A 24,897-nucleotide genomic window follows, 5' to 3' on the forward strand; every position below is an offset into this window, starting at 1 on the left:
CAATTAAGTCTCCCTAGAGCCTCCTTTTTTCCAGGCTAAACAACCCCAATTCCCTCAGCTGCTCCTCACAGGACTTGTGCTCCAGACCCTTCCACAGCTCTGATGCCCTTCTCTGGACATGTTTGAGTATCTCAACATCCTCTCTAAACTGAAGGGCCCAGAACTTAACTCAGCATTTGAGGTGTGGCCTCACCAGTGCCAAGTACAGGGGGACAATCCCTGCCCTGGTCTTGCTGGCCACACCATTGCTGATCCAGGCCAGGATGCCATTGGCCTTCTTGGCCACCTGGGCACACCCTGGCTCATGTTCAGCTGCTGTCACCAGTGCCCCCAGGTCCCTTTCTGCCTGGCCACCCTCCAGCCACTCTGTCCCCAGCCTGTAGCACTGCAGGGATTGCTGTGGCCAAAGTGCAGGACCTGGCACTTGGTGTTGTTAAACCTCCGATTGCTGGACTCAGCCCATCTCTCCAGCCTGTCCAGGTCTCTCTGCAGAGCCCTCCCACCCTCCAGCAGATCAACACTCACACCCATCTTGGTGTCCTCTGCTAATTTACTGTGACAGACTCAATCCCCTCATTTGGATCATCAGAAAAGATATTAAACAGGACTGGGCCCAACACAGATCCCTGGGGGACATCACTGGTGACTGATCTCCATCTGGATGCAGCACCGTTCACCACCTCTCTGGGTCTGTCCCCAAATTACTGTTTGGGAAAAATCAGAGAATACATATTGTTCTGTTATTTTTGTGCTTATTGTTCTGTTACCCACTTCATGCTAGCAATCTATGAAAAACTATTAATCTATGAAAAACTGGCTGCAGCCTGTAATTTTTCAAGTAAAATAACATGTTTACTACTCTCCACCTTACTTAGGCTTCAGTGTCTCCAGTAAGGACCTGAACCCATTTAATCTGTTTTCCTGTCAGTGCTGGCTGTAGCTTTGCCCGTCATTCTTCGGACTTTTCTTTGTCCTTCCTGTGTCTACCACTTCAACAAATTCAGATTACTTCCTTCCTGGTAAGTAATAAGCCCTGTTTGCTTGGGGTTAGCTTTGTGGAAGGAAATTAGAGCATAGGTCTTACAAGAGATGGCTGAAGGAGCTAGGGATGTTTAGGCTGGAGAGAAGGAGGCTCAGGGAAGGGATCTTATCACTCTCTACACCTGCCTGAAAGGATGTTGCAGTGAGATGAGGGTCAGTATATAATCGCAGGTAACAAGTGACAGGATGAGAGGATATGGCCCCAAGTTGCACCAGGAGAGGTTTAGATTGAATAGCTGGAAACATTTCTTCACAGGAAGAGTGGCCAAGCCTTGGAACACACTAGCCAGGGAACTGGTTAAGTCACCATCCCAGGAGGCACTTAAGGACATAGTTTAGTGGTAGGCTTGGCAGTGTTAGGTTTGCACTTGTACTCAATCCTAAAGGTCTTTTCCAACCTCAGTGATCCCATGATTCGGTGAAGCACTGGAGGGGTCTCTGAGGATGGGTAATGGGAATGACCATTTCTAGCACAGCAGGTTGTTTTCAGTTTTATTATCAAGCTGGTGCTTCTGTAGAATTGAAATAGGTATGAAGATAAGATTATTCCCATCCCAACACCACTGGCATGGAGTGATTTGTCTTAGCAGTCTTCTACAAACAGTGCTCAGAAGTGAGTGGTGTAAGCTGTCACAAGTTTTATTACCCAGCTTCATACAAATTCCATCGACATTGTACTAGAAGACATTTAACCTCATTCAGGCAGCAGACACACAGGGCCATTGAGAGAGAGAAACAGGCATGCCAAGAGCCTGTGACACCAAGTCAAGAGTACCTTCTGTAACCAGAGGTCTTTCATGAAGTGCTTCATTATTTGACAATTTTTGTAGCAATAATTGTAGTTGACTTGGCAGGACACCCCTGTGTTCTTTGCTTTCCAGACAGCTCTGCTCAAGTGCAGATACTACTGTGCCATAAAAGCGGCCCTAAGGGTTAAGGGTCTAAGATTAAAGGCTTAGATTCTGAGGGAATTTGTAGATATTATTATTCACTTGTTAACTAATACAGAATAAAACTCTACAATATTGTGGTTGCTGCAATCTCCTCTTCCAGAGTGAGTACTTGTTTGTTTTCTCTCTGACACAGTGTTAATTCTCAGAGAATTAACTACTGCACTGTAGTCTGACTTTAAGCACTAAATTAAAAATAAAATAAAAAATCAAAAATAATAAAAAGTCCTCATGTCCATGCAAGAAAAAAACATCTACTCTGGATACCAGAAAAATGCATGTGTACTAACCTAGCTTTGTGCTGTATTAGAGACGGAGTATTACTTTCCTTTCTTTGTAAATACGGAATGCTAAAGTACTGCAGCCTTGCAGTATGATATCCCATGCTATAAATCACGATGATGATGTGCTTCCAGGTCTGCAGTTGTCTAAGCTTTTATCATGTCTAAATTCTCACTAATGCTGACAGTGATCATCCAGAGCTATGCTGACAGTAAAAAAACAGCAAAAATTTAATTGTCTTTTGTGGTCCTGAGCCTTCATATCTACAATTTCACTCAACACAACATATATTAAAGCTAAGAATATTGATGCTAAGAACACTACATTAACCACTTGAACAGTACTATAGCACATGGAATAAACTCACATGGAATAAACTATCTTACATGTTTATTTGTGTAAGAAGGTTTCTGCAGTCACTATACACCAGTATATGCACACAGCTTTTTAAACTGCCTGAAGAGGTCAGGGAGTACAATGAGATTATTGTTGTAGGACTCTTCTAACTGAACTAAAAATCACCACAGGACAGTCAACCAAAAGACATACCACAGACATCTATTTTTTCCTAACCTGAAGACCTGAGCCTAGTATGTCTCCTAATCCTGTGTCCCAGAGTAAGTACATTAATTCCAACTAAACCCCCTTTTTGGCTGCATGAAACTATTTAGCAAACATATTTTTCTATTTCTGTCCACATAAAAGGTTCTTTCCTTGCTCTCAAAGCATACATCATGATGGGATGAGTTTTGAATTTATTCCTAATCTCCACACCAGGATTTTTCATGTATCTCTTATTCTCCCAAAAGTACTGTTTATGGCCATTGTGTAAATTTGCTCTAATGAGATCAACTAAGAATTACATACATTGTGAACTTTATAACTGAAAATAGAATACATCTATACCTTCTATTTAATATCCATGGATGCTTCTAGTACAACTCTCCTGCTATATGAATTTTCTATAGCAAGATGTCAGACAATGGCTAGTAGAGTGCAGCTGATAATCACCAGGTTAAAAGCTCAAGCTGTCTGTTGAGTTTCATATATCAAGACTGTTTCATATACTGAAAATACTTGCAAGCCTTTGATTTGGTTCAACTTACTATATATATATTTTATCCATAACAGAAAAATAAGTATTGGTTTGTTAGATGCAGAGTAAGAAAAGAAGAATTTGGTATTTACGGGGATGAATAAAGCTATTGAAGGTATGCACCAAGAAAATAAGTTTCTTTGACCAGAAATGAAAGAAATACTGTAAGTAACGATCATGGATAATCCTTATATTCTGGAGAGGAACAAATTATGACACTTTATAAAGATTATATATCAGAACTTCATTGTCTGTGACAGCATTTCAATACCTCAACTTGATATTACAAGTAAAAATAGCTTCACTAATTGCAGGATCATTTGCATTCTCTTAAATTCAAATCAGGTAAAATCACATATTAAAGTTCAAAAAAATAAAGATATTTAAAAGACTGTCCAAAATTGTGTGATCTCTAGGGAGTGCTTCTCTTACCCCTTTGTTTCAATTTTAATTTAACAGATACGAGTGCACTTTGCTTTGTGGGAGAACAATGAAATTTAGGTGCTAAGCAAAAATACAGTGCACAACCTACAGTGAAATACAGGTTAGTTCCTTGCAGTCTTAACAGATATAGAGAGATGTAGCTAAAGAGAGAGTGAACATAAATGAGGAAAATTAATAAGCTATGTTTTGTTATGGATTCTCACTAAATCAATGAAGTGGAGGTGTGGAATTTCTCTGAGTTTTTGAAGCATGGCTATTGTATAATTCATACTGCCTAGTATGAGTGGAAATATTTGTGTGAATGCCAATCATTCTTCACTTTTAATGAGATTTTTTTTTTAAATATCCATCTATGGATTCTCTGGTGCTTACGATACAGTTATCGATTTCTTTCTCCACAAAGAAATTTTTACAAAGTGCTCCTTAAACTCGAGACAACAACAATAAACTGTGTCTTCTACAATAAGTGCAGACCATTAATGCTTGGAGAGTTCATGACTGAGAAATTCTCATAAGCCTGAAAATTGACTCCTTGCATTGTGGAGATACATGATGGAGTTGCATAGAAAGCATATTGAGGAAGATTCTTTTATCCCCTCTATTCCAGTTTAACAGTTATTGTCATTGCAGTGTAAAAACATATCTGCAACTACACCTCATCACAAATGATGGATGGGTTTTTCTTAATGTGTAGATAGTTGTAGGAGGAAATAGCCTTAATTTAATACAATAACATCTTCAATATTCTTAATGAAACTTATTATCATCTTCACTTACACAGCACTATTTATCTGATTAAATTATTAAAGTTGTAAAGTTCTAGAATGAAAAGCGCTAATGGTGTTTTACATAGATCAATAAGCAAACTTTGGATTCCTAGTCTGAGAGATTTTCACTAATTTCTGTGACCAGCTTTGACCAACTGGAGATCTTCTTTGAAGTGGTAGATACTTTTGCTGGAAGTTTTTTTGGTGAAGAACTTACTTGATCTGAAAATCGGATCTGAAGTTAGTCATAGTGAGTGGAGAAGTTTCCTGATATCTACAATGACATTGTGCTTAGAGTGGAAGCCTTGAATGGCTCCTGAATGCCCTGGAACAAAATACCAAGCAAGAGGTACTTTACTGAAATATTTTTAAATGTAAGTTCCTAAAAGTTTTGCCTGTGTGAAGATGGTGGGACTTTCCACTGGATGGCTGTGGTGAAACAGCTAATCTAATAATACAATCTATCTATTTTTCCCAGGAAACTTACTGTAGTGGAAATAACTATTGTCACAAGCTCCCTGTCCCATAAAGTCCTAGTGACTCCACAGAAGAAAAAGATTTGGAACTTCATTTTATGGTAAGGAAAATAAAGAAGATGCTTCAGGTTTAATTGACTTGTCCCATGAAATTTGGTCCAGATGGCAGACGTACCACCTGGCTTTGTTTGAGGTAGTCCTGGGAAGCAAACAAAACCTTCTGCACAGTTTTTGCTGGCTTACTGCTTAGTTCCATTTTCAGATGAGGATGAGCAGCTCTTTCAGGTGTGCTCACTGCCAGACTCATCAGGGCTTTCTGACTAAACTCCATGCTGGCATAGTCACTCAAGAATGCTACTTCCGTGGGAATGGCGTCTTCTTCACTTGTAACTGCTTCTGCAGGGATTTCTTCATGCCTCAGGCTCACATCTATGTTATTGCTAGGTTTTTCTGACTGGCAGGTGTTATGCTTGTCTTCTCCAACCTCTGTGGAGAGGTCAAGCGTCAGAGAAACCTTTGACTCATGCTCTATGACAAAAAGGCTGGTGGTATCATTGTCTGACAGGGCCTGAAGCAGTGACCTTGAAAGAGGTTTCCAATTAGTCTGTGAGACAAAGCAAGAGAAAAGAATAATATGCTAATTAATCAATTTTAGCTCGTCTTTGGTTTTAGAAATATGACTGAAAATACCTAATTTAAAGGATCATCTTCTCCAGTCCCATAGTATTTAATCAGTTTTTTCTTGCTTTTCTTTTGTGTTTACTTGGGAACAAAAGTAGTGATGATAAAATGTAAACCTCATGATGTTCTGAGAACACAGCTTTCAAAAAATTTAGCAAATATATTCCTATAAAAAGCCAGCAACTTGAACAGCAGCCAGACAAGATTAAGCTGTCAGCTGCTATGAACAGTTTGTTATTAAACTTCATGCCATGAAGTTTGTGATCTGGGTATACCTAGGGTAACAAGGTTTTTGCAAATTCTGGATGTTTAAATGGAGAACAGTTGGTAACACCAAGCTTCCTTATTTTCCTCTTAGATTGTTCTGTGTTTGACATAATGTTTTTTAAATGATGGGCAGGCTGGTAGAGCTGTTACATTTTTTCTTTCTTCCCCACCCTGCCTGCCCCCAAATGCTCTAAACTTGTTTAAACGCAGCTTTTTTTGCAATAAATAAGTAAGTGTGCATTGTTTTTTATTTTCTTTCTTCTCATAAGTTGTGATCTGACCAAGAAACGAGAATGTTGTTCAATGAAGTCTCAGCAATACCAAATAAAATATCTCTCTTTTTCTCTTGTAATGGGATAAGTTGACGTCACTGCATGGTTAACTTCTGCCTTGTTTTGAATAAAGATCTGAATGATATGTATGTTCATTATCATATTTTTTTAGGAGGAGTAGCCCAAATTCCAAAGCTACCAAATCTAAAATAGGTTTTATGTCTACCTGGACTTTAGCAAAGCCTGTGATACCATTTCCCACAGAATTCTCCTGGATAAACTGGCTGCTCCTGGCTTGGGCAGTTACACTGTTCACTGGGTAAAAAACTGCCTGGATGGCCAGGCCCAGAGACTGGTGGTGAGCAGAATTACATCCATCTGGTGTTCAGTCACCAGCGCTGTTCCCCAGAGCTCAGTACTGGGGCCAGTCCTGTTTAGTATCTTCACCAATGATCTCATGGTATGCACCCTCAGGCGGTTTGCAGGTGACACCAAACTGGGTGAGAGTGTTGATCTGCTGGAGGGCAGGAAGGCTCTGCAGAGGGATCAGGGCAGGCTGGATCATGGGCTGAGGCCAATGGTGTGAGGTTCAACAAGGCCCAGTGCCAGGTCCTCTCCTTGGGTCACAACAGCCCCAGGCAGCTCCACAGGCTGGGGCAGAGTGACAGGAAAGGACCTGGGGGTGCTGGTGACAGCAGCTGAACATGAGCCAGGGTGTGCCCAGGTGGCCAAGAAGGCCAATGGCATCCTGGCCTGGATCAGCAATGGTGTGGCCAGCAAGACCAGGGCAGGGATTGTCCCCTTGTACTTGGCATGGGTGAGGCCACACCTCAAAACTTGTGTTCAGTTCTGGGCCCCTCAGTTTAGAGAGGATGTTGAGATACTCAGACATGTCCAGAGAAGGGCATCAGAGCTGTGGAAGGGTCTGGAGCACAAGTCCAATGTGGAGTGGCTGAGGGAGCTGGGCGTGTTTATCCTGGAGGAAGGGAGGCTCGGGGGGAACCTTATCGCTCCCTACAACTGCCTGAAAATAGGATGTAGCCAGGTGGGAGTTGGTCCCTTTGCCTAAGTAACAAGTGACAGGATGAGAGGATATGGCCCCAAGTTGCACCAGGAAAGGTCTAGATTGGATATTAGGAAGAATTCCTTCTCTAAAAGGGTGGTCAGGCGTGGTGATCCCACCAGGGATGTGGTGGATTCACCATCCTTGAAAGTGTTTGGAAAAGTCTACATGTGTCACCTGGAGACATGGATTAGTGGTGAGCAGAGTGGTGCTGTTCAATGGTTAGAATTGATGACCATGGGGGTCTTTTCCAAACAACATAGCAATGCTAGGATTCTGTCTGAAAGAGGCAATAAGTGAAGAAGAAGAAGTATCTTAGAAGAATCTTGGCTATATGTGAAGAAGAGGAGACTAGTTTCGGTGACTGATATTTTAGTTCCTCATAATTCACTTTCATTTTAGTTCCCCATAGTTCAGTTTGGATGACTGACTGACATTTTAGTTCCTCATAGCTCATTTTCCTGGTCTCTGTAATGAGAGTGTCTTCAGTTCCTCCTGCTGCTCTGTACCATGGGATGTATGATTGACTTATATTTTGCTAAGTGATCCTCTTTCTGGACAACAAGTTGTCTTGCTGCCTTTTTTTGATTTTTTTTTTTTTTTTTTTTTTTTGAGAGTTGCTAAGTTGCTCAACTAAACTGACATGGTTCAGTCTTGGAACAACTAGAAATCAAGTGAATGTACAGAATGTAGCAGGATTTGCTCCCTGCTCCTGTTTTGCCATGCCTATTTGGGGAATATCTTTCTCCACAGTTCATTAATTGTTCAGAATACCAAATTACTTCTAGACAATATGTCTGGTAAACTGTTTATTGTACTGTCTCCTGACATAGTGCTTTTTCTGCTTTCTCCCAAACCATTATCTGGTATCTGGTATTTCTGTGTCTTACATGTTATCAATGTTACAATATTCTCTACCAGGCATAGTTAATACAGACTTAATTTTCTTTGATAGTTACTTTACCTCTGCAGGAAAAGTTAAAGGCATTTTAAATTAATATATTTTATTTTTAAGCATTTTATGTCAAAATGGCACTGTGGTTCATAAAACTTATTTGTTCTTTCTGTAGCATGCAGTCTCAGCATACTTCATTTGCAATTCTTCATTGCAAAATGGCTACCTGATGACTAGCTCTGAACTCATCACTTCTCTATCTACATTTAGGTGGAAGAAAGGAAGAAAGCAAGCGAGGAAGTCCTCATCTGAAATATGAAAATTCATGCTTGCTCTGTTGCAGGAAACAATGCTGATTTTCAGCAAAACTTCTGATTATCAGCAGACTATCAGGGTTTTCTGAAATATCGTTTCTATTACTTCACTCTGTATCACAGTTCTGGACAGTAGATGCCTACTAGCCAATGCCCAAAATTTGATGAGATAGAAGCCTCCTTGTTAAATTTCATGAGAGAAACAACTAGATTGTCCAGTGCCAAATTAAGTTCAAGTCTTCCAGAAAAAGAGATTTAAAAAGGAAAACTGCTAATTCTTGCTACAAAAACACAATCATAGGTGGTCTGAGACTTAAGAGATAAACTTAGGTGTTCTAAAAGGAGGACTTTTAGTATCAGATGTCACCAAAACTGCAGTAGAAATCTTGTTAAAAGGGGGAAGGCAAAAAGGGGAAGAAACAAATAAGTCTACTAATAGGCAAAAGTGGATAATGTGGTCTCCAGCAGCTGATTGTAATAGCTGTATTTTTTCCTAACAGCTGATTTTCCTGCTTATTTTGTGCTGAAATTCAGGTATACTTACCAAAACATATGGGAAAGCTGTGGGCAAGATGTGAACATGCTGCTGAACCTTGTTGCCTGTTGACCGGTTGGTGCTCCTCAGACAGCTCCCAGCTGCCAATCAGAGCCCCTTGATTGTTTTGGAGGCAAGCAGGGACTGAGGAGCAGACTTCAGAAAACACCATGTTACATGGCCTCTGTCATAATACTTCTCTGGAATTAGGCCACAATTCACTACTTTATATTTTGAAAAACTTGTACTTCCTTCATAATCAGTTTGAGTTGGCGAAAACTGACTGGATATAAAAACTGAATTTCTTTTAGACTCCATCTACCTCCATTCAGCTTTGATTTGTTCTTTTAAGGATCATGTATTTAAAAATTATTTACAATGTACTCAAAAAAAGTCTGAGACCATTATTAAATTTTAAAATCTATATAGCCTAGGCCTAAATAGAAACTATCCCCCATCCTATATTTCGAATATTACTCTGGCTTCCAAGCAGTTGATATTAGACTATTTTCTAGAGTCAAGTGTGAAAGGACAGATAACTAGCATTATAAATTTATCAAAGATCTCCCCTGTGTATTTTTTTATGCTGTCAGAAGAGTACTTACCATATCTTGGAGTGCAGTGCTGTTTCCTGGGGTGGGTACACTGTGCCAGTATGATGTTTTCAGCCTGTAAATAAGTATTTTATATTTAACATCAGGTTCGATGACTGACATTTCCTGTACATTTAAATTAATTAATCTTCATACATAACAGATTAACATTTTGTAACCATAAAAAAAAGGTGTTCTACAGAGACATTTAAGCATAATGCTAATTAAAAGCTGAAGACCAAACTTGATAGTCTACACTGAAATATTGAGTTAATGATGGTTATCATCCTTGTTTAATGACAAAGGAGCTGTGCAAGTGCTGGCAATGTTGTCTCTTTCTGTACATTTAATCTATATATCTAACATTTCTATACATCTAATTTGTTATTATTTCCACAAAATCTCCATCTTCCTTGAGGGCTTTGGGACATAGAGGATGAAGCTTGTTTCAGTAAGTATTTGCTCCTGGGCTTTGATTTAAAAGTTTCCTTTCCCCTGAAAACAAAGACCAAGATACGGTTGCATTCAGCCCCTGTGCAATGGTACTGGTAGTCTGGAGGAAGCTCTAAGGAAACACAACTCCTGCTCTTTCCTGATTGTTTTGAGTTTGGCTCATTCTGGGAGCTATTGCAAACAGTATCTCAACTCCATAAAAAAAGCCTCAACAAAGCTGTAAGAGAGGCTGAGAGTTTAGGTAGTCCATCGCTCTGTCTTAGTGTTGGCTTCAGTATTTTTCAATTTTGAAATTAAAGCTAGACTTCATTAGCTTTAGGGTACTTTGCCTCTGCTTAGGCTGTGGTTGGAGTGAAGACTGTGGCTGTAAAGTTACTGAATCTCCTGCTGATCCTGTGAAGATGGGTGTTTGACTGGCTGGTGACTCCTTTCTTGCAAATCAAGAAGGCAATTGAGATGAAGACATCACTGGGGCCGTTTATCTCAGTTCAAAGGGTTCAATATTACTACAAATATACAAATTTAAGCACTATTTTGTAGTGCTACACTGGGCTCCTGTGTGCTGCCTGGTTGTTTCCTGGTTTGTTTTTTCATTTCCCCTTTCCTCTTTCCTATTGGGCCCAGACAATGAAGTGTGATCTTATGTTGAACACAACAAAGTTTCCTATAGGTCAAAACTAGGCAGGTCCCAGAAGTTCCTGTCAAAACTGTTGTATCAGACACAGCGCAACTTAAAATACAATCTGAAAATGCAGAGTCTGTTTCCCAGAGGCAAGGACAAGAGTTTAAAGCTAAAGCAAGCTATGTCATGCTGTGTGGCTCATAAGCCACAGGCTGTGCCATCTGTCCTTCAGCAGCTGTGCTTTCAGCTTCTGAAGCTGGTGCTTTGTGAAGAGGAGAAAAAGGGAAGGTAGCATTCTAGGACACTAAATAGTAACATGAGTGGCTGTATGAAATTAGGTTTGTCAGAAAATTATTATTAGAACCCATTACTATGCAAACCTTTTAGTCATAGTATATGTCCCTGATACTGTACTTCAGATTGTTAAGTGGGGATGAATACTTTAATATTACAGAAAATAATTTTTCATCAAATAAGAGGACCACTGCCAGATATTATAGGCACCTTGTTATTATCTCTTGTTCCTACTCATTCATATATTGCTTCTTGTCATTATGAACTTATATGCATACTTCATAAATTCTTCATAAATATTCATACTTCATAAATAATACCCAAATGTGTTTGCAAGAAACATCTTAGATAAAAATAATAAAATGCATGCTTTATCTATAAATCTAAAGCATATATCCCAATGTGAGAAATGGTCCTGGCTCTTTCTAAGCATGTTTGTGACAGGATGTAATCAGATAAAGGAATCAAAATCTAAAGAGTATAGATTTTTTTACCAACTTGTTTTACCATTTTAATCAGCTTATAGTGGCTTGTAAGTGCTCTCACTGTGAGATTACTGTGGTGGCTTTCGTGTTGTGCATTTTTTGAGTTACGTTGACTTTAATGACAAAAAAGGCCCACTGTTGTGAAACTCAGAGCTAAGCAAAACAAGAGTGCTGCTAACAACTCCAGTTGATATTGTGTTCTTACCTTTTAATCACCAGAGAACAAGTGAGAGGTGCAAAAACCAGAATGAGTATCATGCTGAAACAAAGACCAATCACAAAACCTTCAAGTTCTCCTTTATCTGATGGGAAACAGAAAGCTTGAATCAGACTTATGGTGTTAAGTACAGGAAGACCTATTTAAGTTCATGAGAGAAATATTCAACTAGAAGTTAAAGCCAGCTTTGCATGTGTCCTGGAATGTAAGTAAAATCTAGTTAAAACTAAAGCTGGTATTCTCAGGGGCATGTGAGCTTTTCAGGTTTGTATTTTTAAGATATCTAGGTATCATAGAATCACAGAATGGTTGGGATTGGAAGGCACCTCTGAAGATCATCTGTTCTAATCCCCTGCTAAAGCAGGTTCACCTAAAGCGGGTGAGACAGGATTGCATCCATGCAGGTTTTGAGTATCTCTAGGGAAGAAGACTCCCCAGCCTCTATGGGCAATCTATTCCTGTACTCTATCACCCTCACAGTAAGGAAGTTCTTCATGTTCAGGTGGAAATTCCTGTGTTTCAGTTTATGCTCATTCCTTCTTGTTGTGTCATTGGGCACCGCAGAAAAGAGTCTGCCCCTGTTTTCCTGACACTTGGTCAGCTCATGATTGTGTTACTGATATTGACAAATCATATTTGCAAAAAAAGGGCACTTGCTTTTTCTTTTCCATCCCCAAACAATAGTATTTTTTTTTTACCAAACAGCTACCTAAAGTTCAAAACTAATTTGGAAAGCTGCAAATTGCTTTGCAAATTTGCTTTCTATATCAAAGAAACCTGAGATACTTCGAATGGATTAAATAACCTATGAAATGTTTGGGAATAGCAAAAATAGTAAATGTAATGTTTAAAGTCAGTGTAATTACTCAAATTTTTAAAATGTTGTGTTAATTTCACTCTGAATTTTTGTTACTTTAGTGAAAAATTGAATGATTTCCAAATATATATTTGGTAGGATGAGTGAAATAGAGTCCTGAAGAAAAGCTCCAGGGAGATACTTTAATATTTTGTGTTGACAGGAGAAAGTTTTCAGTGGGGGGAGGAGGGGTGCAAATCCTGTTGATTTCAAGGAAGATTTTAAATTTCTATTTTATTTTAATCTCTGCTGTACATTTTTTACTATTCAGCTGTATGGTTTTATACCTCCTTCACTTAATACAAAAAAGCTGCAGTGGGGAGAAACCATTTGCATACTTCTGTTTCTGAATATCACAGGTTACTGATACCATCTTAGCATGTTCTATTATTTTTCTATTTAGAAACCGTCATTAAGGGAAGCTGTGGTCAAATGAAAAAAATGTCTGTTGCAGTGTTAGCTTTAGTTTAACTTATGAGGTTAAAAATGTTTGAAAGACTAAGTTTAGCCAACCTTACATGATTTTAAGTTTTTTTAACTTTTTAAATGCAATTATATTGGTCTTAACCTATCCAGACACCTCTGAGAAAGGCAAACTTTTCTTACTGACCTAAAGGACCTATTACTTAAAATGGACTTAAATTATCAGAAAACAAAGGATACTTTGACTAGTGTTCACCCACCCTAGGAGCAATTGAAAGATACTTAATCTTTCATTTTTGCAGTTAATGGCTCAGGAAGCTAACTTTACATGACTACTCAGGATTTTGCCAAAAACAAATGATTGAGCATTACTAGTCACAGGCAAAAATTTCATCTGCTGAAATCTAGACAGTAATTACCAATAAATAAAGATATGTGCACATAGCTAGCACAAAAATGTTGAAAAGGTTTCAGAGATGAAGAATCCTAGATAAATTCCCTGTATACTAGGTAATGAAATACAGGTAATATACAGGTATATAATGAAATACTTTGTTCTGTGACACAAAGTTTACCTTTTGCAGAGGAACAATTTTTTTGTGTTTGCTCTCAGTAACTGAGGATTGAATAATAAACCTTGTGAGTGAACATTGAGAGAATATAAAACAGAAATTCATGCCGGGTAATGGAGATGCACAGAGGTTCCACAGTACCATATTTTGGAGTGCTGAAAGGCTGTGAAAGAGTCAGAGGTCCTTCTCCAGCATTAGTGAATCCTGAAATCTGCACACGATAGGTGGTCTTTTCCTTCAGTCCAGTAAGATGGTAACTTGTGACAGAAGCATTGAGAGTAACAGCTGAAACACAAGAGGTTTTAGGAGATAATTGGATGAACTCTCAGGTCTGAGCATGTATCAGCATAGCTGACTGGGCAAATGGCACAATTTCAGTCCCCTGATCCTCATCTGGAGGAAACCAGGCTGTACAGATGTTCTTTGGGTAGGTACAAGATTTCTCCAAAATATTTATCTACATTTTAAATCCAGAGGTTAAAAGCATGAGCTTTTAACACACCAAGGCTGTATTGGGTTTGTATGGCCAAGTTTTGGTAGCAGGGGTGCTACAGGGTTGGCTTCTGTGAGAAGCTGCCAGAAGCTTCCCATGTCCAACAGAGCCAATCCCTCTGGCCCCAGGATGGATGTGCTTCTGGCCAAGGCTGAACCAGTTAGAAATGGCTCTGTGATAACAGATTTAAGAAGGAAAAAAGTTACTCTGCAAATGTAATTGCAGCCAGAGAAGAGCAGGGTGACAATATGTGAGAGGAACAGCCCTGCTGTTGTGAAGGAGGGACAGAAGGCACTCCAGGCTCCGGAGCTGAGGTTCCCCTTCAGCCCATGGTGAGACCACGGTGAGGCAGCTGTGGCCCTGCAGCCCATGGACATCCAGGAGGATGCAGAGATCCACCTGCAGCCCCTGGAGGAGACCCAGGCCAGAGCGGGCAGATGCCTGAGAGGGGGCTGTGAACCCATGGGAGGCCTGTGCTGGAGCAGGGTCCTTACAGGAACCTGCCCGCTCATGGAGAGAGGAGCCCACAGTGCAGCAGGTTTGCTGGTTGGACTTGTGATCCTGTGGGGGAGCCACACTGGAGCAGGCTGTGCCTGAAGGCCTTCATCCTATAGGAAGTAAACATTGTGGATGCTGGAGCAGTTGGTAAAGAACTGTAGCCCATGGGATGGACTCATGCTGGAGAAGTTCATGGAGAGCTGTCTCCCATGGGAGGCAACCCATGCAGGAGCAGGAGAAGGCCTCTCCTCCCTGAGCAATGTCAGAAACAATCTGTGATGAACTACCTGTAACTCCCAGTCTGTGTCTCTCTGTGCTGATGGTGGGGAAGAGCTAGAGCCTGGGGAAGGAGGGAGTGGTGGAGAAAAGTGTTGTAAAGGTTAATTTTACTTGTCATTATTCTAATCTGAATTTCATTAGGAATAAATTCCATTAATTTCCCTAAGTCAAGTTTGTTTTGCCCATGTGGTAATGCATATTGTCTCTTGTCCTTATCTCAACCCATTAATGTTTTGTTACATTTCCTCTCCCCTGTCCACTTGCAGAGGTGATAGAGTGGCTCTGGCATCCAATGACTCTGGTATCCAGCCAGGGTTAAACCATCACAGGTGATGAATGCAGAAGGCTGTTTATACTTCATGAGAGGAAAATACATCTAACATGCTGAACAGTTGTTCTTATGTCAACTGTAAGAGGTAACATGAGGACTAGCCCTTATCATACATTTAACTCTCACTCCAGTTGTCAGTAGTTTGCTTAGCTTGATTTGTGCCAATGCTATTACTCATCATTCAGTACAGAAATAGGGCTGTGCTTTCTGCTTTACCTGCTTTGTGGGGCTTTCAGCTCAGCCTGTCTTTTCTGATGGTACAGTGACTTTTCCCTTGGCCAGAATAATGTAGAAACTGCCATGTTGTAAGGATGCCTTTGGGGGAGAAATTACTCCTCAAGTTTGCCAGTGTGGAGTTAAAATCTTCACAGAAGGGGATGTGATGCTGTAGCCTATGGACTTTCTTCCCTCAGATTTTCCAGTAAAATTATACTTCCTGCCTGGAAATAAATGGCAATTGGGTGCCATGTCACTGCTGTATTGACTGGTTAAGGCAGAGGGAAAGAAAAGATATGTTCTGGTTGTTCCCATTCTGCTTCCTCTTATGATTTCAGATAGTCATTTGAAGTGGAATAGAATCTCCAGAAGACTTTTTATGGTTCTCTAAAGGCATAGGTGTACGTGTATTATAAAACTCTTACTATCTCCCTTTGTCAGCTTTGTCACTTGATATTTGTCTTTCCTATCATGTCTTCAATTTTATTTGAAAGCCAATACATATAAAGTTAATGTATTATTCATTATGGCAAAGAGAATTTCCACTCTAGACCAGAAAGAAAATTTTTATCAAAATAATATGGGGATTTTTAAAATTGAAAACTCAAGTGGTTTGAATTCATAGCCATACATTTATTCTCATGTGTAGAAGTTTCATCATTTGTAGTTTGTTAAAGTTGGAAAAGACCTTTAAGGTTATCCAAATTTAGACATAAAAACGACCAATTTAATAAAATGTTTCCAAAATTAAATTTTTAATGGTGTCTTTGGAAATAGGTAAGAAATGAAAACTGTTAATTGAGTTGAAAATGAAATGTAGCGTGTCTTGTATCTTATAAAAAGGCTCAGATTCAAGCTTGGATGAGGCACAATGAAACATAAAAGAGTTGTGACTGAAATTGTAATAGTGAAAATGTGTGTCTTCCTTTAAGTTCCTAAATAATTCTGATGTAGTCTTAGAAATGTAATTTTTAAGGAAGTAGCAATTTCCTTAATAATTTGAGATAAACACTAGAGCATTCTAAGTGTTCATGGGAGCATCTAGAGCATTAAAAGTCTAACCAGGATCTGACCTTTGAGAGCAGAGCACTCAGTTTGTACAGAAATCATAAATAACTCAGTAGACTTAATGGTCTGAATGAAGCTTTTCTTTTGTGATCCTGAGCTTCTGCTTTGTTCTGGCAGTGGTGACTTACCTGGAGACTTTTTCCTTGATGAATCTGTGTAACTGATCCTGTATCCCTGGAGAAAGCCCAAACGGTCTTCTGCAGCTATTTCAGTCCACTTCACAAGTGCAGAATGCTTTGTGATATTCAGAATTGTCACATTAGTTGGACCAGTCCTCGGGACTTGAAAAAAACAGATATTTGAGTACTACATCAATACCTGTGCAATGGACATTTGTTTCCAAGAGAGTTCTTGTCAATTTCCAGATGCTATAAATGCAATGGGAAGGGTGTAAGAGAAAGGCAAAGTCCCACAGAGTAAAAACCTCTCACCTTAAACAATACCAAAGTAGATAGAAATTGTGACTATCTCATTATGAATATTTTACTCCAATAGCAACAGCCATACTCATTTCAACTTGCAATATGAGACATGATGAAATTGGGATTGGGAACTCTTATTTAATTTAAATTTGAGCCACACGGGTCTGAGACCATCATTCTGTTATTTTTGGTAATGTCACACATAATAAAAATATTTCTGTGGACATGTCAGTAAGGAACAGCATTCAGGTTGTTCACTGCCAGGACATAACTGCTGAAAATAAAGGCAAAGCTAACTGGAGAAAGCTGCTCAGTCACCTGGAAAAGAAATTTTGTGTAGTCTACTTTCTATTGCTACAAATAGGAAACAAGAAGAAATATAGAGGGTTTGGTTACACAAAGGGGAGGAATACCTCCTTCAACGGAGTAAAAGTGGGTCACTCCAAAAGTCTTTTCATGTCTTATGAAACTTTCACACTGACACACATCAGATGCATGTACCATTATTTTGTACAACTTATATGGCTGAAAATTATCTGGAAAACAAATAAAGGTATGTCAAGATCTACTGAAAAGTTATAAATTACAAAGAAGAGGAAAGGTAACAGCTTCATAGATTTCTGTATAGTTATTGCTTTCTGAGACTCATAGCATAGCAAAAGTGTATAGTGCTTTCTATTGAGTACAAAATATGTACATCCTTCTTCAGTGTCTCTAGATGCTTTATGTAAACTATTTTAAAGCCAGAACAGGACAAAACATGGGTTTTCTTTTAGAAGATGACAGGTGTGTTTATAGTCTCCCTATGATTGACAGTTGTGTATAGTCTCCTTAGCTGCTGAAGGAGAAAATAGGAGCTAAAATGATTGTAGTTATCTTGTTTCAGGGATAGGTATTTCCCACTCAGCTAAAATATATAAACCCAAGCAAAAAACCTAGACGCAACGTGGCACTACAGATGTTGCAGAAGGACAAAGGTAAACAGTGAGCTCTCTAGAAGAATTCGTAGAACTCTGAAGCTAAATGTTCTCTATTGTACATAAAAAACAGTGCTGAATGGCTTTTGCAAGAGTTATCTACATGATTTTAGTCAAAATTTTCAATGTCTGTTCCATAAAGAAATCTCTGATTTAAACCGGTCTCATGGTAATCAGAATACTGGAGTTAAGAACTTAGGCATTGACAAGTGTAGACATTGGTATAAAAATAGAAATTAATCTTAGGGAGTCTGTAACAGAGTAGTTTATATTGAAATATAAGCTTACCTAGGTACAAAATGAAAGGGTTTTTTTAAGCCTGTAATGTATAGGAATGCCTGTAATGTGGGCAAGGAGAGACTAGTACTAGTAGTTAGCTGCATTCCTTGCTGAACAGTATCCAGAAAAACCCAATGAAAACTCTTTATCTGCCTTAATGTTGCTAAGCATTAGATGGCGAGTCAGTACTAGACAAATATTAAGATCTGTACTTACCTGGATGGATCTTCAATCTGCTCTTAAAAACAAAACAAAAATCCTACTCTGCCCAACCAAAGATAATCAAGAAATGAAAGGGAGCTTCTCTAGGAGATGTGGTGGTTACTGTTACCTAATGTAAAATTTCCGGTAGCCATGGTTATTATTTTCATTTTCATATTCTCTTTACTGGTGCCCCAGTCAACCACAAAACATTTTGGATTGTATTCTGGAGTCCACGTGACAATTGCATTTCTTCCCTGGCTTTTGACATGGATTTGACCAGGCAAGTCTGTGAACAAATACACAATTAAAGGTCAATAAACAGGAAAGCCATTTTCTCCCCTATTGTTCTCTCTTTCTCCCTTTTGCTCTGTTTTTAAAAGATTATTCATTAAGCAGTTATCATAGCAAGTGACTTGATACTTTTCATAGTAAGGTTTACAATAGTATTACAACAGAAGAAACTTGGCATTTACTACTTTGCAGAGGTGTCTGAGGATTAGTGTGGAAAAAGATGTCAGGTGCTGCTGAATAACCTCCTGTGACCCACTAGGAGCTGCTCTACATAGAGAAACTCAGATAGTGCTTGCCTGAGCAGGGGTGGAGGAGAAGGGGCTAATGATAGATCATACCTAGATGATCTCATATTTCATATATTTTGAATTTTCTGAAAGGATCTTTAAATTTTTTACATTTTAGAAGACAGGCTATCAAAGTAGGAAAGGCCTTCTGCCTGACACTAAGGAAGGAGAAGGGCAACCTGCCATTTTGAGGTAAGAAGTGGACCTTGTGAGAGACATAAACATTCTCCATTTTATTTCCTGTCTGGAAATGAATACAAGAAAGGCAAATTAATTCTGAAGGAGCTGTAGTTGTCTGAGGGACCTGGGGCTGTCTGAGGCAGCTGAGGATTTTTAGCCTGGAGAAAAGGAGGCTCAGGGGAGACCTTATCACTCTCAACAATTACCTGAAAGGAGGATGTGGGGAGTCAGTCTCTTCTCCCAGGCAATGAGCCATAGGACAAGAGACATAGTGTTAAACTGTGCCAGGGGAGCTTTAGGCTCGACATTAGAAGGAACTTCTTCATAGAGAGAGAGTTTCTGCATTTATATGGGCCATGCAGGGCGGTGCTGGAATTACTGCCCCTGGTGATGTTTAAGTAGAAAGTGGATGTGTCGCTTTAGCACCATAGTTGAGTTGACAGGGTAGTGTTAGGCCATAAGTTAGACTCAATGATTTTATCTTAAGAATGCACTTAATGCAAGTATCCTCTCAGTAATTAATGATAGATACAGAGAAGCCGCAGTGAAGTACAATCAAACAGAAACAGGCATCTGGAGAGAGCCATGAGGTTCAGAGGTTCAGAGTTCAGTAGACAACTAATTGCCAGTCAAAAACTGGCTTGAACTGGTAAGATAAATTTTATCAGAAGAAAGCTAAGGGACTGAAACGTAAGGGCAAAATCAAGTTGTTACTTCTTTGCAAGGAAATGGAGAACAGCATGAAGGGAGTGCTAGAAAATTCTGGATAAGCAATCATTTGCAGCTGTAGGAAGATCAACAAGGGTACTTGCACACTTCTTTATTCTGAATGCTATAGCTGAATTTAGAATATCTTACTTTGTAAGAGAGGTTCTTCATATATTGCAATAAATACACCTCAAGACTGTAACACATGAAACTAGCTTATGTTATAAGGAGGACATTATACAATAAGTTTTAATCCTAAATTAAAAGATTGTCTATTTATGTCTCAGAAAAGCTTACATCTTCATTAGAATGTGACATGTACATCCTAATGTGACATGTATATACTATCTATTCCTTTTCTTGTGTGCCAGTTAGAGTAATACTGAAATAAAGGACAGTAGGAAGTCTCTTAATAGTTATTTAGCTCAAGAACTTAGACTTGCATATAGTTCTGTGAATTTTTTTAAACCACTGACACCTACTTGATATTGAGGACCATCCATAAACTATTTTCCTATGTAAAATCCACCATTTTCCTAAGTAGACCCAACACATGGTACTTTCTCTAGCTTTACAAAGAAAGGAGTGAGTGCTAAAATGAATATTAAATTGCTAATCTGTTAACTTCTCCTGAAGTATCTTCTTAAGAAACAATTCTGACTTCTAGTATGTAAAAATATTAGCCTAATATATATTCAAGAAAATTATTTCCCCTGTCCCAAAGTCCATGAAAAAGTAGCCTTAGAGATTGGTCATAAAATATCCCCACCATTATGGTGAATAGATGGTAAGGTATAAATACCTGTTACAGAGAATTCTGGGACAATGTAGATAGCTTGTGGAGATTCTCCTGCTTCATTATAGGCAGAAATATTAACTCTATAGTCAGCCATGGAGAGATTAAAAAGAATTTTTCTGTCTTTGAGAGAAATATGATTTGGTAGGTGGCTGCAACTGTTGGGTATTCTTTCCACATTAACAAAATATCCAAGGACATTCTCACTTTGTGCTACCTAGCAAGTGGAAAAACATTATTATTCTATAAATGCTGTTATTTTCCGTGCCAAAAATCAAAAATAATTTAATTTTATAAACAAAATGTAGCCTCTAATGATGGGGATAAAATCATACTACTTTAATTAGGTCATTAAGAATCAATAAAGAAAAGCATTTCCTTAAAATTAAGAGTATTCTTAAATTGAGAGGATTTAAGGACATGATGACAAAATTTCCTTAATTGAGGTCTTAGTTATGCAATTAGTAATAACAGCAGTGAAGCAGCTGTAGCATTCTCTACATTTCAGTGGAACATATCCCTCATTTTCAGGAACTTGAAAGTTAATGAGAGGTGTTTAATTGAAATTTATGCCTCTGGATATCCTCATCTTCTAGGACTTGATAAGGTATGTAGTATCTTTAAAGACAAATGCTAGCAATTATGCTACAAATTTGGAATGTGTTAAATATTCGTTGGTAGAAATTCCTGGTGATAGTTCACTCATTATTTTACTGTACTAATCTTAATAAGTGTTTGGAAAATGAGTGCACAGAAATGGAAATTACTGCAATGTAGACAGAAATTTAATACATGAAGGCCTGTGAATTCTGCAAGGATTATTTCTGATATTTTTCCCTGGAAAAGAAGGGAAGTTTTAGTAATTTTTCAAGATTATAAATTGATATAATTTTTCTCTGTTAGTTTCTACCACCCAAGACATCAGCATACAGATGCAATGAATTCTGCAGCAAGTATACAATATCCAATGTCTTTTGCTTATCAAGTGTAGACTCAATACAATAAGAAAGTCTGTTTTTCACTGCAATGCAAGAAATAAATAGAATGCATAACAGAAGGTATCCAGACTCAAAGTGAACCTTACTTCCCACTTCAGAAGGACACTTCTTCTTCCTGGAGAGACTTGTGTGATTACATTATATGATATTCTTGGCTTGTTCATGAGTTCTGGTAAACATGGAAAAAGATGGAGACAGCACTCAAATGAGCAATTCTGATGTTCATATTTTCAGGAGTACCTGAAAATCCTATTCCATATCGCACAGAATCTGGAAAAGCCTTTACATTCATACTTACTATCAATAGGATGAAACTACATTTCACTTACTGTGAGGGACCAAAATCTCTTTGCTCCAGATGCAAACACAGTTGAGACCATCCTTGGTTATGCATCTGAGCTGGACAATGTATGAAGACATAGCATTTAAATTTGAAATGGTGACATTGACAACATCGCTTCCTACAGCCACCTAAAAAAAAAAAAAAAAAGTAACAGCAATACAGCATTATATTGTATTGTTTTCTCAGCCTAAGACTAGTCTTCTGACTCAGCTGAAAGTAGAGGTTCCGATCATCAAATATGAATTATTGCACATTTTAGTCAAGGTATTTTCATTCTTTCAAGGCAACACCCTCTTTTTCATGAATTTGTTCTGCTCACTCAGGACAGTAAGTAAGCTGGTCTAAATATTACTTTTAAAATCAATTAGACATTACATATACTGAAAAATAAAAATTTATTTAATTCCAAACCTTGTTAGGATTCTCAAGAACAAGAATACAAGGGAAAGCTAAACATTAAAAAAAGCCTTTATTTTTAGAAGTGTCATTATGTCTGAATAGACCTACATGGCTGTTGTCTTAAACAACATGACTGGATTGAATGTGTGGCTGCCTATACGCCTTGGCACTGCAGAAGAGATTTGCATCTGCAGCTGATGAGGGCACTGGAGCGCCAATAACTGCACAGGGAATTGAGTTTTTCTTGAAACAAAGACACCACTCATATCTAAGAAAAACCCTGAGTTGAAAAATACAGAGAAAATAAGAGAAAATACATTAGGAAACTGTTGTTATCACTTAAACTCTTCCCTAAAATCCCACAAAAACAACAAAGCTCCACTCTAAGATGAGGAGCTCTTCTCTTTGAATTTCTGCAGTACTTTATGTTTTGATAAGTTAATTAATTAACTTCTGTGGGAGTGTTCCCGCCTCCCTCTCCTCCACTTCCCCTCCATCCTGACCTCTATTTCCTATGATCTTGATTAAGTGATAACCACTATCAGCAGTCACATTAGATGTGTCTGGACCAGCATCTGGCTCTAAGTCGATTCGCGGCAGACAAATAACAACATGAAAGACAAGGGCTGATTTTAACAGTTCCTCCACCTACGCATAGTACTGGTTAAGATTCAATTCAAGTCAACTTTGGAAGAAACTAATATTTGAAGAGAGCATGCATATATGTCTTTAGGTGTCTCATCTTACCCTTTAAATAGTGGATAGCCCACAGCCTCTTGAACTCTCCTGCACAGCAGTAGGCTATACAATGGGATCTCTTGAGTAAGGACACTTCTTAACTTCTGAAGGTTACTCCCCAAGGATGAGAGAGCATTCATCTCCTCAGACACTTGATAAGTGAATTGGAAATTAATACACTGAAAATTTACATCTCAGTTAAGTGATACAAAGGATTAATTGTGTACATAAAATCCTGTAGACAACTGTTGACCAGGTCTGGGATTAAGTCTGGATCCAGAAGCAACTAGACTTGCAGGGGCTCTGAGAAGCATTTTAGAATGCAAGGGGAGTCTTTTTAAAATACCATGGCCCAATTAAAAGGTCTCCCTCACAGTTCTGTCTGACTCTATTCTCTGTGAAGTAATCATGCGCTCCTTGCCATCTGCTCCTGTTAAACCCCTGTCACATTTACTATCAAACTTAGCTAGATTTCTGTTTTATATCAATAAATATAATTTCTTTCTTATGAGTGAATGGTATCACTTTGTCCATGACAACTTCATATAATTTTTTGCTTGGTCACAAAAAAATCCCACTACCTACAATATTACAGAAAGACTCCAAACAAGAGGCAAATGGAAGTTGGATTTAAAACCTAAATGCTAAATTGCATTACACATACATTTATCCTACCTGTGATAAACACTAGCTTTATACATCCTCTCTGCATGTACGGCCATTCTTGCTAACTCATTTGCAAGCTTAGCCTACATTTATATTATTAGGAAGAGATTACAGCCTAAATTCATAGCATCAGCTGGGACTTGGGAGATAACAAATATTCATAACCTATATAGTCTTGACTCATTTTCGTCCCTCAGTGTGGATGTCTCTGCTAGTCCTTCACAGTACTCATGTGAATCTTCCATCTCCCCTGACTCCAAAACCTGCAGGGCATGCATTTGTACTGCTCTTAACTCTCCATTCTTCCACATGCCATGTGCCCAGCTGTCTGCACGTGGTTGTCTATCTATTGCACTACTCGGTGGGCTATGCATGGGTAACTGGCTGCCCAAGAATTGTCTAGACTTGTATGCAAGTGAGCAAGGGGACCTTTCCAAGACCTGAATGTTCTCTGTACTGAGATGAAACATTTCTTGCATTTCTTGAAGAAGCTCTTCTGAAGAGGCTAAATAAACCAGCAGTCAGCTACAAGAGAAATGCGAACAGTCTTCTGACACAAAAGGAAGAACAAGGGAGATTTTTGCTGTAAAAAGGAAGCAAAGAGGCTCCTGGGTAAGCAGAATTTCCCAAGAAGTGGGGACTGTTGCTATTTAACCAGTTTTCTTCTTTTCCTTGATAAATGCATATTTAAAACCAGATTAACATGTATAAAAGTAACAGAGCTTGAAAAACAGACAATTTCAGGGACTTAGTGATACAAATCATGCATATGTGCTTTCCTGCTGAAGAAGCCTTTGCTTGATATGCTGGATGGGAAGGGGCAGGATAAGCAGCCAATGCTTCTGTGTACAGACATTATTGAAATTATGACTCATTTTCCATCTTTTGCATATTCCTTTTAATTTGGTACTGCCCTGTTGCTGTGCTATATTGTATGTCCTCAAATGCAACTGGAACTGATCTTGTATCTCACAGCATCCTTCGCTCCAGACTGGATAGTGATGGATTTGATGGGTAAACTGTGATGTGTATTGGGAAGTGGTTGAATGGTTGCATCCAGAGGGTAATGGACAATGGCTCAGACTCCCAGTGGACATCAGTGACAAGATGTGTCCATCAGAGGTCC

At 38.7% G+C, this 24,897-nt stretch overlaps 1 protein-coding gene across 1 annotated transcript in view; it reads right to left on the reverse strand.

Moving 5' to 3' along the window:
• Window positions 1-3,538: 3,538 nt before the first annotated feature.
• LOC115491052 (interleukin-6 receptor subunit beta-like) overlaps window positions 3,539-24,897 on the reverse strand; it is a 31,120-nt gene continuing 9,761 nt past the window's right edge. The window contains exons 6-15 of the mRNA XM_072922104.1: window positions 21,955-22,096; window positions 21,712-21,794; window positions 20,634-20,844; window positions 18,493-18,651; window positions 17,319-17,441; window positions 16,612-16,764; window positions 13,740-13,883; window positions 11,736-11,832; window positions 9,689-9,752; window positions 3,539-5,660 (exon numbers count right to left, since the gene is read on the reverse strand). Of these exons, the coding sequence (XP_072778205.1) occupies window positions 5,187-5,660; window positions 9,689-9,752; window positions 11,736-11,832; window positions 13,740-13,883; window positions 16,612-16,764; window positions 17,319-17,441; window positions 18,493-18,651; window positions 20,634-20,844; window positions 21,712-21,794; window positions 21,955-22,096 (1,650 nt within the window). The 3' untranslated portion in view covers window positions 3,539-5,186. The remainder of the gene's footprint in view (window positions 5,661-9,688; window positions 9,753-11,735; window positions 11,833-13,739; window positions 13,884-16,611; window positions 16,765-17,318; window positions 17,442-18,492; window positions 18,652-20,633; window positions 20,845-21,711; window positions 21,795-21,954; window positions 22,097-24,897) is intronic.

The sequence above is a fragment of the Taeniopygia guttata genome, chromosome Z (genome assembly GCF_048771995.1).
Source record: "Taeniopygia guttata chromosome Z, bTaeGut7.mat, whole genome shotgun sequence".
Taxonomy (NCBI): Eukaryota; Metazoa; Chordata; class Aves; order Passeriformes; family Estrildidae; genus Taeniopygia; species Taeniopygia guttata.